General features: G+C 33.8%; 1 protein-coding gene across 3 annotated transcripts in view; it reads left to right on the top strand.

Annotated features, from left to right (window-relative positions):
* Positions 1-14,020, top strand: part of DPH6 (diphthamine biosynthesis 6) — a 639,691-nt gene that overhangs the window by 304,893 nt on the left and 320,778 nt on the right. For all 3 annotated transcript variants that reach the window (XM_007480002.2, XM_007480003.2, XM_056810234.1), the window contains exon 7: positions 11,778-11,872. In XM_007480002.2, the coding sequence (XP_007480064.1) occupies positions 11,778-11,872 (95 nt within the window). The remainder of the gene's footprint in view (positions 1-11,777; positions 11,873-14,020) is intronic.

Raw genomic sequence — 14,020 nt, 5'->3', positions numbered from 1 at the left:
TATTATCCTCTCATTTCATTTTTGACAATATTATATTATATATAATATACATTACTGTATATTGTACAATATTGTGCAATATTATACAGTTTATGACTTTTCCCTCTAAGTACACTTCTTTTAGCTACCATTCTGATAATAAAAAAAAATTAAGAGTTAACAATATCATCTTTTCTTAAAGGAATATAAATCATTTGAACTTATTGGGTCCTTTAAAAAAAGTTATTTGTTTTTTTCCCTTTCTTAATTACCTTTTGATGATTCTCTTGAATTCTATGTTTAGGCATCAAATATTCTGTTTGTCAGGTCTTTTCTTTATGAATGCTTGGAGGTCTTAAATTTTATTAGATGATCATACTTTTGCCTGTAAGAATATAGTCAATTTTTCTGGGTAGTTGATTCTTGCTTTTAGACTCTGTTCCTTTGCTTTTGAAAATATCATATTCCATGCCTTCTAGTCCTTCAGTGTGGATGCAATCATGTCCTGTGTTATCCTAATGGTGGTTCTATGATATCTGGTTTCTTCTTAGCAGCTTGTAGTATCTTTCCCTTGGTCTGCTAGTTCTTGAATTTGGCTACAACATTGCTGGCATTGTCAATTGAGGATTAAATGCTGGAGGTAATCTGTGGATTCTTTCCATCTCTACTTTTCCCTCCTGTTCAAGAATATATAGGCAGTTTTCTTGAATAATTTCCTGTAGAATGATGTCTAGACTTTTTCTTTTGTCATGATTTTCTAGTAGTCCAGTAATTCTTAAATTATGATGATATTGGGAACTCTGGATCTATTTTCAAAGTTTTTAGTTTTGTTAATGAGGTGTTTCATATTTTCCTCAATTTTTCATTCTTTTGATTTTGTTTTATAATCTCTTGCTGCTTTGTGAAGTGATGTATCCTACTTATTGGATTCTAATTTTTTAAAACTGAATTTCTTCCCTGGCTTTTTGGTCATCATTTTCCTTCTGGTCTGATTTTCTTAGTAGGTCATCTTTCACTTTCTTTACCTTGTTTTCAAGCTGGTCAATTCTGGCTTTCAAGACACTGTTTCCTTGTTTTGATTCATGTGCCTCTGTTTCCAGATGACCTATTTTACTTTTTAAGTTCTTTTCCCAATTTTCTTCAATTTCTCTTAATTGTTTTTTGAATTGTGCTTTGAGTTCTTCCAGAACCTGAGTTCAATTTGCTGGAATTCCTCAGTTTTCACTTGGTGTTCCTTAGTACTCTTCTGTTCCATTTGCTCTTTGCTTGTTACCTGGATAGATTCAGTCGATTGTAATTTCTTTTTTCTTTTTTTCTGTTGTTTACTCATATTTTTTTCTTATTTTCCCAATGTCATTTGCTGTAATTGCTCCTCTGATTATTTGCTCGATCTGTGGGTTTGGGCTATTCTGTTCTGAAGAGGCTTCTTCCCTGCTCTGCTGATTGACTAGGTTAAGTTGATGGTATTGATGAGCCCTGAGGTCAGATCTTCCCCAACTGGTAGCAGAAGCTGAGGGTATATATAAAGGTGTGGAGACTAAAGGGAGCTGGGCTTCCCACCCTGTTATCAGAGTATTCTGTAGTGGCTACAGCCTTTACTCTCAGGGCTACCTGGATGTGTTGGAAATATATAGAAATGATCATGATTTATGTGGTTTTATTTTGTATCCTGCAAATTTGCTAAAGTTGTTGATTATTTATACTAGCCTTTGGTTGATTCTCTAGGATTCTTTAAGCAGACCATCATATCATCTGCACAGAGTGATAGCTTGGTCTCCTCATTGCCTATTTTAATACCTTCAATTTCTTTTTTATTCCTGGGTGTTGTCAATATGGAATTAAGTATAGGAGTTGATCTGTGGGTTCATTCAATCTCTCGAGAAAGTTGGGGCAGTTTTCTTGAATAATTTCCTGTAAAATTATTTCCAGGCTTTTTCTTTTGTCATTATCTTCTAGTAATCCAATAATTCTTAAATTGTCTCTCTTTGATCTATTTTCAATGTCCAACATTCTTTTAATGAGGTGTTTCATATTTTCCTCGTTTTTCATTTTTGTTAAATTTTGTTTTATAGATTCTTGCTGCCTTGTTAAGTCATTTGCTTCTAGTTGTTGGATTCTAATTTTAAAAGACTGAATTTCATCCCTGGCATTTTGATCATCCTCCTTCTGGTCTGATTTTTTCCTCTTCTTTGCCTTATCTTTGATCTTCTTTGCATCATTTTCAAGATGGTTAATTTTCGCTTTCAAGACACTATTTTCTGTTTCCAGATGACTTATTTTGCTTTTTAATATCTTTTCCCTGATGTCTTCAGCCTCTCTTAATTGTTTTTTGAATTGTATTTTGAGTTCTTCCAAAGCCTGTGTCCAATTCGCTGGAGTTTCTGTATTTTTGCTTGGTGTTCCTTGGTCCTCCTCTGTTCCATTTGCTCTTTGTTTATTACCTGGATAGAAGCTGTCTATTGTAATTTCTTTTTTTCTTTTTTGTTGTTTACTCATATTTTTTCCTTCTGTCTATAATCTTGCTCCTCTGATTATTTGCTGGATCTGTGGGTTTGGACTTTTCTATAGTGAAGGATCTTCTTCTCTGCTCTGCTGATTGACTAGGTTAGGCTGATGGTGTTGATGAGCCCTGAGGTCAGATCTTCCCCAGCTGGCAGCAGAAGCTGAAAAGGAGCTGGGCTTCCAACCCTATTATTGAGATTGTAGCCTGCAGTGGTTGCAGTCCTCACCCTTAGAGCTTAGTAATTGAGGAGGGGTTTTGGAGCTTGAGCTTCCCTACCCTCTGAATGCTTCTTGTCTTCCCTATTGATAAGATTAAGTCAGGGCAAAATTAATCTGGAGAGCTAAATGTGCCCTGAGCCAAAACCTCGAGAAGGGGGGGGGGGCAGGAAGACAGTGTCTTGGCTGTGATTAGGCTACCTTCTCTGAGCTTCTCCCTAACTGCCTTCCTGCTGCCTGTGTTCAGTGCCCTGAGCCTGGCTCAGCTGAGCCAGTAAAGCACTCCTTCCAGACTAGCACCCTTGCCTGTCCAGAGAGACTCCAGCCACAGCTGGAGACTTGGCACTAGTTAGGAGGAGTCCTGAGGCCTTCCTTCTTCCTTTCCCTTTAACCCGAGTATTCAAGAATTCAGGCTTTTGGGGGAGGTAACTTTTAAGTTGAATCCAGCAGGAGGGTTCCCTAACTTGTCCTGTTCTTAGATTTTAGGTTGTTGTTAGGTTTTCTGTCTCCTTGAAGCACTGTGTTTTTAATTGGTGTGGAAGGGTTAGCAGAGGTCTGGATTTTTGCTGCTTTTAATCCACCATCTTGACTCTACCTCCACAACTCAGTACCTCTTTTAATTAAATTTAAAGTTTTTAATTCTCTTTTCATAATTTTCTTACAATGTTCTCATTTTTTCCCAGTTTTTCCTCTACTACTCTTATTTGCTTTTTTTCAATCATTATATGTGTCTTTAAAAAATCTTTCTTTTCCTCTCCTAGGAATTATTATTGAGCTTGTGTCCAATTTACATTTTCTTTGAGACCTTGATTGTAGATATTTTCCCCAGCATTGTGATCTTCTGAGTTTATATTTTGATTTTCCTTGCCACTATAGTTGTTATTTATTGTTAAGTTCTTTTTTGTGGTTGTTATTTCATTACTTTTTCAGGTTATTTCATTACTTTGGCCTTTGTATTTTTACAAAGTGCTCAACTCTATTGTTTGTCAGACTTTTTTCACCCTGGAGTTTTCACAGCTAATTCTAGGAGTCTTTTAAGTTCTTGATGATTCCAAGGTGATTCCATTATGATTTCAAGATTATTCCATTAATCCTGAAATGTGGTTATTGCTCTGGTAAGTGCTCTTGTACTTAACCTGGACTTGCTCTCTTGCTAGTGCTCTAGAGCTTCTTTCTCCACCCTAGAACTGTCATAAGGAATAAGGCCCCTGCTTTCTTGGCAACATGGAATTGTATAATAGGCACTCCGTCCTGTCTCCTATACCCACATAGAAGACTTTAATAATGCTTTTCTGGCCAGTTATCCAATACTGTCTCTAGGTGGGGAAAGCTTCTGGAGCCACTTCTATTGCTATAGTTTTCTTGAAACCTTCAAAGGTCATGGTTTATGTTACCTTCCTGTAGGCAGGGCCAGTCTCTACCCTAGGGTCACAGAAACCTCCTTCAAACCTCCAAAATTGTTTTGAGGTGCTAAAATGTATCACCCCAACCTTTTGTTGGCTTTTCTACTAAATAATTTTATTTTATTGGTTATTTTTAAGTTGTTTGGAATGAAAATTGGGAAAGTTCAGAAGGAATATTTCCTTTAATCCACCATCATGGCTTTGCCTCTAGTTTTAGTGTTTAATACTTAAATAGATATAACCCTGCATCTTTTTTTTTTTTGCTACTGAGTTTTATTATCAAATAATTCCACTTAGTAGATTCTTAACTTAATTTTTTTTTGCTTTGTTGTAAATTTTCCCATTTTAATTTTCCTAATATGTTTTTGTTCAGGCCATGTATAATACTTAATTACCTATGTCTTATCAGTTTTATTGATCTTCTAAAATAGGTTTATTTGCTTATTCTATTTGTTCTGACTTTTTTCATTTCTTATATTTCTCCTACAATTTTGAAAATCCCCTATTTTGTGTTTATTTAGATGTTGGTCCTTTGATATTTTTCTGGTATTTTCAAAACTGGCCTGAGAAGCTAAGTAACTTACCAAAGTTCACACAGCTACTGTACCAATTATTATGAATAATGAATTCTATAATGTAGTGGTTTCATTATTTCAATTTGCACATTTGAGGTAAGGGTTACATGTAAAATATCAGTTATTGCTTCTAACCTAATGGAAATCTTTAAAAAATTTAATGTTTTTTTATTCCTTTAGTAACTTCATATGATAGCAAAGAACAAGAAAATGTATTTTGTTTATCAGAAGTTAATAAAGCAGTTATCAAAAAGAAAAATATTAAAAATTAAGAAAATTTAGTCATGCACTAACAAACCTCTTCTTTTTTTCACTAACACATTTTCCACTTAATGTATTTTTACTTTTCTTCATTCTCTTAAGGACACATAAAATTTTTAGCACAATTTTTGGTAAAATGGTATGCAGAGGCATCTCATATTTACCCACAATAGTCAGATGAAGACTGATTCAACATGTTAGAACCCTCAATTAGCTCATATGCCTTACATAAATTGAATTTTGGCTCACATTAAATTTTATTAAGTAATATTTCATAATTTCTGCTTTATTTAATTTTAAACTAATTGAGACTTCACTGAGAATTTCAGAGTTGGACTTTGAACCCAGGTTTCATCAACAAGTAATAAATTTTGCTTACAATGTGAAGGAAGAGGAATTTTGAAAACCCAAGATTATTCTATAGTTACACACAAAATCACAGAAGAAAATGAACTAGTATAACCAAAAAGCAATGAAATTTAAGCTATGACCCAAAATGACATACTCTGTAAACCTCAGTGTATTAAAATGAACAATAAAGAAGCATTTGAGACTTTATCTATAGAAAAAGAGGGGGAGAGAACATATTTAAGCAAAATATTCTATTTTTAAATATCCCAAAAGCATATAGGTATGAAAGAAAATTTCATGTGTTTTTGAAAAGGAATTCTTAAACAATATTGCCAATAACACTTAGATATCAATGGATTGAGCAATCTAATAAAATAAAGGATAATAACAAAATGGATAAGAAAAGAAAGCCCCACAATCTGTGATATGAAGGGGAAAAAATCCAAGATTAGAATCAAAATACTAAGCTAGAATAAGATATACTATTTATCAAGTGAATCCCAAAGGCAAGAATAATAATCTTATCATCTTTAAATTCAAATTATCAGTTCAGGGACTTCCAGTCAAGATGGAGGCTTAGAGGCAGCAAAAGTTCAGACCTCTGAAAACCCTTCCTTACCAATCACAAACTGAATGCTCCCAGGACACCGAAATTCAAACTGAACAATAGGACAGACTTGGGGAACCCTCCTCCTGGACCTGGATCAAAAGGTACAGCCCCCCAAAAGCCAGAACCCTAGATCACTCAGATCTAAGGGGTAGGCAGAAGGAAGGTCCCAGGACCCATCTCCCCAACCCAGAGTGCTGAGCCCAAGGCTGTAGCGGGAACCTCAGGGCCGGTAAAAGGACCTCAGGGCTGGCTATTCTGAAGGACTCACCTTGAAAGCAACCTGAACCAGTCTCAGGGGCGCCCAACACAGACGGCAGAGAAACATAGAGAGAAGGGGGAAGCCTGTAGCCCCCTGGCTGGGTCCTTCCATCTGAGTCTCAAGGGAGGTTCCAGCTTTAGGGCACCAGCTGAACCCAGTCCCATCAGGAGTCATCAGAGCTTCTGAAAGGACAGAAACCTCAGGGCCAGCAAAGGGGTTACTCCGAGGGGCTTACCTTGAAAGCAACCTGGGCCAGTCTCCGGGCATTCAACACAGATTGTGGAGGAGGAGGTTTTTTTGGTTCTGGGATCATTTGGCCCACACCAGCTGAACCTAATCTCATCAGGAGCTCTCAGAGCCCAGGGAGGCCACGACCCCTCCCTCCTTAGAGAGCAGGGTCTTCTGAAAGAACAGAAACCTAGAGGCAGAGTCAAGATGGTGGCCTAGAAGGAGCATAGACCTGGCAGCCTGGCCAGAGCTTTGGAGATCCTCTATATTTGCTCCAGCCATCCAGGAAGTTTAGACCTCAGAGCAAACCCAGCCCAACCAAGCTGAACTTAATCCCATCAAAAGTCTCCAGAACACAGGGAAGCCCAGGCTCCCTACCCATCCTCATTGACTGCTGGACTTCAAGCCAATCAAAAGCCTCCAGAGGACAGGGAAGCTCAAACCCCCAACAACCCTCTCCCAGAGACTACACCAAGAGATCTTCTGTTGAAGCTCCAAGAGATGAGACTGAAAGAAGTCCCCAAAAAATAAAAAAAATGAGAGGAACAAGAGCACAGACAAATATGGGGAGTAAAGAAGGGGTGAATTTGAGCAAACAACAGAAAAAGAAGAAAGAAACTACAATAGACAGCTACTACTCAGCAAATGGAACAGAGGGGGAGAGATCAGTAAAAGATAAACCAGAAATCCCAGCAAATTGGATATAGGCTGTGGATAAACTCAAAACACAACTAAGAGAGGCTGAAGACAATTGGGAAAAGAACTTAAAAATTAAGATAAGTCATCTGGAAACAGAGGCACTTGAACTAAAACAAGAAAATAGTGTCTTGAATGCCAAAATCAACCAGCTGGAAAATGAGGCAAAGGAGATGAAAGACGAGGTAAAGAGGATGAAAGACAATCTTCAAAGAAAATCAGACCAGAAGGAAAAGGATGACCAAAAAGCCAGTGATGAAATCCAATCTTTAAGAACCAGAATACAACAACTGGAATTAAGTGACCTCACAAGGCAGCAGGACACTATAAAACAAAACAAAAAGAATGAAAACATTGAGGAAAACATGAGTAACGAATGCTGGAGGGGATGTGGCAAAGTAGGGACATTAATGCATTGCTGGTGGAGTTGTGAATTGATCCAACCATTCTGGAGGGCAATTTGCCACTATGCCCAAAGGGGGATAAAAGACTGTCTGTCCTTTGATCCAGCCTTAGGACTGCTGGATTTGTAACCGAAAGAGATATTAAGGAAAAAGACTTGTACAAGAATATTCATAGCTGCACTCTTTATGGTGGCCAAAAATTGGAAAATGAGGGGATGCCCTTCAATTGGAGAATGGCTGAACAAATTGTGGTATATGTTGGTGATGGAATACTATTGTGCTAAAAGGAATAATAAAGTGGAGGAATTCCATGGTGACTGGAACAACCTCCAGGAAGTGATGCAGAGTGAGAGGAGCAGAACCAGGAGAACATTGTACACAGAGACTGACACATTGTGGTACAAGAGAACGTAATAGACTTCTCCAGTAATGGCTTTACAATGTCCCTGAACAACCTGCAGTGATCTACGAGAAAAAAAAAAAACTACCCTCAAGCAGAGGACAAACTGAGGGAGTAAAAACACCGAGGAAAAGCAACTGCTTGACTACAAAGATTGAAGGGACATGATCGAGGAGAGACGCTAAATGGAACACCCTAATGCAAATACCAACTAAATGGGTTCAGAGCAAGGACACATGTGATACCCAGACGAATCACACATCGGCTAGGAAATGGGTGGAGGGGGCGGGGGGAGAGGAACAGAAAATGATCTGTTTCCAATGAATAATGCATGAAAATGACCAAATAAAATAATGTTTAAAAAAAATTATCAGTTTAGAGAAAAGGAAAATTTCCTATACTTAAATAATAAGGGCAGCTAGGTAGTATAATGGATAGAGTCCCAGGAATAGAGTTGGGAGGACATGGGTTCAAATCTGGAGTCAGATATTTCCTGGTAATGTGACTCTGGGCTAGTCACTTAACCCAAGTTGCCTAGTCCTTACACTTCTTCTGCCTTAGAATCAATCAACTAAGAAAGAAAGGTTTGTTGTTTTTTTTTTTATTAATCCTACTCCTGAATATACATCAAATAGTATGACCCCTAAGTTCATAGTGAAAAAGTTAATTTCAAAGAGATATTTAGAGTAACATAATAATAGTAGGATAATTTACTTTTCCTCTCTCCAAACTTGGCAAATTGTGCAGGAAAATAAACTCAGGGAAAATTATAGAACTAAGCCAACTGTTAAGGAATTGAAAGGTCAGAGACTTATGATATCTTTTGAATGGAAACATTAAAGTTTATATATAATTATCAGGACCACATGGTACCTTTATAAAAATAGAATATGTGTTAGAGAGTACAGAAAAATATTAATAACTTAAAAAAACAATAATATGTTATTTATAAAATATAATGCAATAAAACTGTATCTGAGAGAGGAAAGACAGACCTAACTATATTCTTAATAATAGCATCCTAAGTGAGTATGTAAAAAAAATGAATCACATAAACTATTAATGCCTAGGTAAAGGAGAATTGTAATGAAACCATATTCCAAATATCTCAAATGCAGCTGAAATAGTCTTAATAAAAAAATTTTACATATCTAAAAGCATACATTAACAAAATAGGAAAAGGGAGAATCAGTGTAATGGACATGCAATTTAAAAATTAAACCAAAAAAAGCACAGGAAAAAACTTTTAAAATTAGGACAGAAGTTTTGTAAAAATTTCTATAAAAGAAAAAGACTGCAGGAATGGTAAGATTTGAAAACATTTCTTAAAAAGACAAACAAAATCAATAAGCCTTTAGGTAAACTGATTGAAAGGAAGAAATCATATCAACAAAAACCAGAATGAGCAAAATTAAGAATTACATGAATCTATTACATGTACTTAAGAACAAGGCAACAAAACTGAGAATTCAAAGGATTGAAGATTACCTACAAAATTGTATAATACTCAAATTAACAGAATATTAAGCAGAGTTATTAATCCAATTAAAGAAAATTAAATTGAGTCTGCTTTAAGGGTTCTTTTAAATGAAAAAAGCTTCCTTATCCAAATGTCTTTACTGGAAAATTTAATTTAATTTTAAAGAACAGCTAATGCCTATATTGCAAATTTTTTTTAAACTATCAAGTGTCATTAATTGGTCAAATATAATCATGATACCTAACCCAGGTAAGGATAAGAAAATAATTTGAGATATATGCCAACAGTATTAATAAAAATCAATGTAAAAACCAAACTTAACTAACATCTTGATAAAAAAAAAGACTAGAACACTCCAATATCTTATTTACTTTGACCTAGCTGGATTTATTCTAAGGATAGTTTATTAGACAAAGAACATAAAAACATGCAGAACTACATGATTAGCAATATCAAGCCCACAACTACTTAAATGTGATTCTGTAAACAGATGCAGAATAAAAAGTACAGTTTATCTGTAGATTTTTAAAAAAACGTATTTAAAAGTAGCCTAAAAAGTATAATTTATAGAATCATCTTTTTGTAATGAGATTATATCTAAAATAAGAAGGTAGCATTATATGCAGCAGGGAAACACTAGATACTTTCCCAGCAATTACCAAAGGATCAAAGGTGAAAATAAAAAGCATCTATAATATTTTAAAAATAACAGCTGAAAAAATATGATATGGCATATATTAATATGAGCAGATAGAGTACTTCAAATAGTGGGTGTTTTGTATATGACCCTGGGGGCAGGGGGAACCCTAGCATTGACTAAATGGATTTAAAAGCAAATTCTCTCAAATATTCAAAGAAAATATTTAATATTTTGTAAACTGTAAAAATAAGAAATTATGGATTCTGTCAAATTCTTTATATGACATAATTGTGATCCTGATTGCTAACTAGTAAATGTTAAAGACAGAAAGAAAAATCTATAGACCACTATCTCTAGGAACTATGAACCTCCAAATTGTATTTTTATTTTTAAATTTTCTTATTAATATAATTAATTATTCAGTTTCTGAAATCCAAAAATTTCAAGTAAAATATTAACTAAGTAGAATGTTACAAAGATTATACAAAATGACCAGTTTGGATTTATACCAGGAATAAAGGGTTGTTCAAAATAATAAATCATATTAAAAATAAGAGAACAAAACCTAATTATATATTCATAAATACAAGAAGAGCCTTAAACAAAATACATTTCTATTAAAGACACTAGGAAGTATACCCACAAATGTAGTTTTCCTTAATATAGTATTATCTAAACAGTAAGAAGAAAAACAAAGATGATTATTATCACCACTATTATTTGATATAGTGTTAGAAATGCTAGCTACAGCAATAGGACAAGAACATAAACTGAAGGAATATGTATAAATACAGAGGAAAGAAAATTATCACTTTTTGCAGATGGTCTAGTTACAAAACCCTAGAGTTTTAACTAAAAGTTAATAGAAACAATAAATTCAGTAAAGTATTAGGAAATAAGATCTATTTTATACATATATATAAATATCTATATAAATAATATATCTAAATAATAATAATAATAATAATAATGTAAGTAGCACTTGCAATCTCCCTACCAAGACACAAATAAGAACTACATGAATACATCCCCAAAACACTTTATAAAACTAAGGATTATACCTATATAATTAGAATATTAATTGCTCACATATAGACTGAGTCAATATAATAAAAAATGACCTCACTATCTAAACTAATTTATTCAGTGCCATACCAGACCATCAAAGAAGTTTTCTATAGAAATAGAAAAAATAACAATAATAAAGAATATTTAGAAAAACAAAAGGCCAAGAATCCCAAGGTAAATAATGACCAGAAAAAAGGTAAGAAAGAGAACTAACAGTACCAGATATTAAACCAGATCTCTACTAGTACAGAGAATTAATCATCAAAATGATTTGCTACTGGTTTAAAAATAGGTCAATAAATGGAACAGATTAGGTAAACAATATACATAAGTAGATTAACAGAACCACATTAGTATTTGATAAATATAAAGTGAAACCAGTGGCTCAAAAGCAAGTAGCTTTTAGAATGATTTTCTCTATGGGGATGTTCTCTTTTTTCCTTTGAAAACACTTCTAACACTCCTAAATGAATTTTCAAGAGCTTAACCTCTGACTCAGAATGTTTTTCTTAAAGACACTTCTAGTACTAAAATGCTAGTTTATACTATAGCATGACTTTTTTAAAGAAATAATTCTAAACAGTAAGTTTTGGTAAATAAAAGTAATACAATTTCCATTCTGGAACAAATAATTCATAAATGAATACTTTTCAGAATAATATCAGAAAATTTCTAATTTTCCATTTTTTCCTCTTTATTTTTCAGTTGTCCAAGAAGTATGGTGTCAATGTATGTGGAGAAGGAGGAGAATATGAAACATTCACTTTGGATTGCCCTCTATTTAAAAAGAAAGTAGTTGTGTAAGATACCATTTTATCATTTTCTTCTCTTTTCTTAAATTTAAGTGTTGGCAACAAGTTTACATTGAGCTTGAGGCAACTTTTGTTGGCAGAAGTAGAATATGTCCTCTAAGTTCACAAACACTCAATTTGTTTAATACTGGAGAAGTCTTCTGAATACCTAAATCAATACCTGACAAGACGAGGCCTTCAGTGAATGCTATAAACTTTTTAGACATTGCACTTTCGTTTACTTGCTGATTATGGCCTGCAGTAAAACTGGTACCTACACACTGACACTTTTATCCTTTCATGAAGTGTGAATTGCCTGTATTATTTATCTTTCATTACAGCTACATTTGATAAACTGCCACATCAGTAGCCTGTGGGTTCCATTAATTCCATCTTTTTTCCCCTTTTTGGCTCTAGCAACTTGGAATGGTAATACTAAACACTTTCCTTCAATTACTTGGGAATGTTTTCACATGTAAACTTTGCTTTAAGTTTCTCAAGTATACCCTAAGTAATATTTCTTTTCTATAAATTAGCAAAATAGTGATAATGAAGTGAAAGCATATTGTTCATTTTTATATGTTTTTGATATATATTATATATTTTCTATGTTCTATATAATGTAGCTCTTCCCACATATAAGGGAAACAACTGCTTTTTATTTGACAGTTTATTTTATTCAAATACTTCTCTGAGAAAGAAAGAATTATCAAAATCACACTTAATTTTGAGAAACCCAACTAAAGTTTTAACTTAAAAGAACAGCTCCAGTTTATTTTTAATATAAATGGCTTATTCCTCTGTATCTGCTTTTTAACAATATAATAGATATAAAAATCTATGTAAAGAAGGTAGAAAATATTTCAAATATAATATGCTACAAAATTTTCTTCACCTTTGAAAGATTGCCAAACATTTTTCTTTACCAAGGGACAAGATTCATTTTTTTTTCTTGTTTATATGGGGTTTCTTGATTTGTTTATTAAGTGCCATGCTGGGAAAGGTATTGTCTTAGACAATATATAAATACAAATTTACAAAGCATATCTGATCACTTAGGGGAGATGTGACTTGTACACATGTGAGAAGTACCATAAAACTGTTACCAACAAAGTATATCTAAAGGTGAGAGGAAGGAATATTTACTTTTCACTCATCAGAGTGAAAATGTTCTTTGTGAATGTTCTTTGTGAGCTATGTTTTTATATCATGTTTATATTGAACTAGGTTAGCAAAAGCAATTTAGTGGGTCATGTGAATGATATTGAGGAAGACAATTACTGAATCAGAAATATTTGGTAATTTCAAAAATATCTTTGCGTAATTTATAGCGTAGTGAAGGATTCATATGTTAACATGGTACTAGCTAAACCAAGCAAAGATCTTAACAGCAAAAAGAGAAATGGCTAAATAATTAGTATTTTTTCTGTGGCCTAGATACTACAATTTCACCTCTTTTCTTACCACTTCCTTTTGCATTTAGTATATCCAAGATATTTAAGGAGTTAATGGTGATTTCCATACTGGTGCTACAACTAGAAGGTCAAACTATAGTTACTGATCTATATCTTTTCTTTCAAAGGAAAATTTGAGAGGAGAAATTAAATAAGATTTTTATTTTTTCTCTCACATCCTGTAATCTAAAAATGTTCTTCATGTCTTCTCCATAATTGTGCCTCAGCCAATATACTTATGTTGGGTAATATCTAAAACCTATAACTTGCTATTCATCAATGAACCAATTTAACAACAACCTCTCCTGTTGTTTCTGAAATTAAGAGTTGCATTCCACGATCAGCACACTACCAAGGAGTGTTCTATAGACCAAAATAGCCACACATTAAGTTCCATTTATAATTATGAGAAGACTATTTTCTTTATTTTTCTTAGAAGCAGGATTTTTTTGTTTTATTGATACATTTAGATGTTATACTTTTTTTCACTCTCAAGTGAGATTTCACTCTCAAGTACCACCCAAACCTTACTCTGTAGTAAAGAAAAACATTTACATAGAATTGATAGACCTCATCTGACAGCATATGTCAAATACCAAATTCACAGTCTGTTACTTCTTTAGCAAGAAAAGATTCATTTCATTATTGGTTCTTCTGTATCAGGTTTGATTATTATAGTTAATTAGAAGTTAGCGAATCATGG

This window comes from Monodelphis domestica, chromosome 1 (genome assembly GCF_027887165.1).
Source record: "Monodelphis domestica isolate mMonDom1 chromosome 1, mMonDom1.pri, whole genome shotgun sequence".
Taxonomy (NCBI): domain Eukaryota; kingdom Metazoa; phylum Chordata; class Mammalia; order Didelphimorphia; family Didelphidae; genus Monodelphis; species Monodelphis domestica.
Note: the sequence above shows the minus strand (reverse complement) of the source record. Positions and strands in the feature narration are given on the sequence as shown.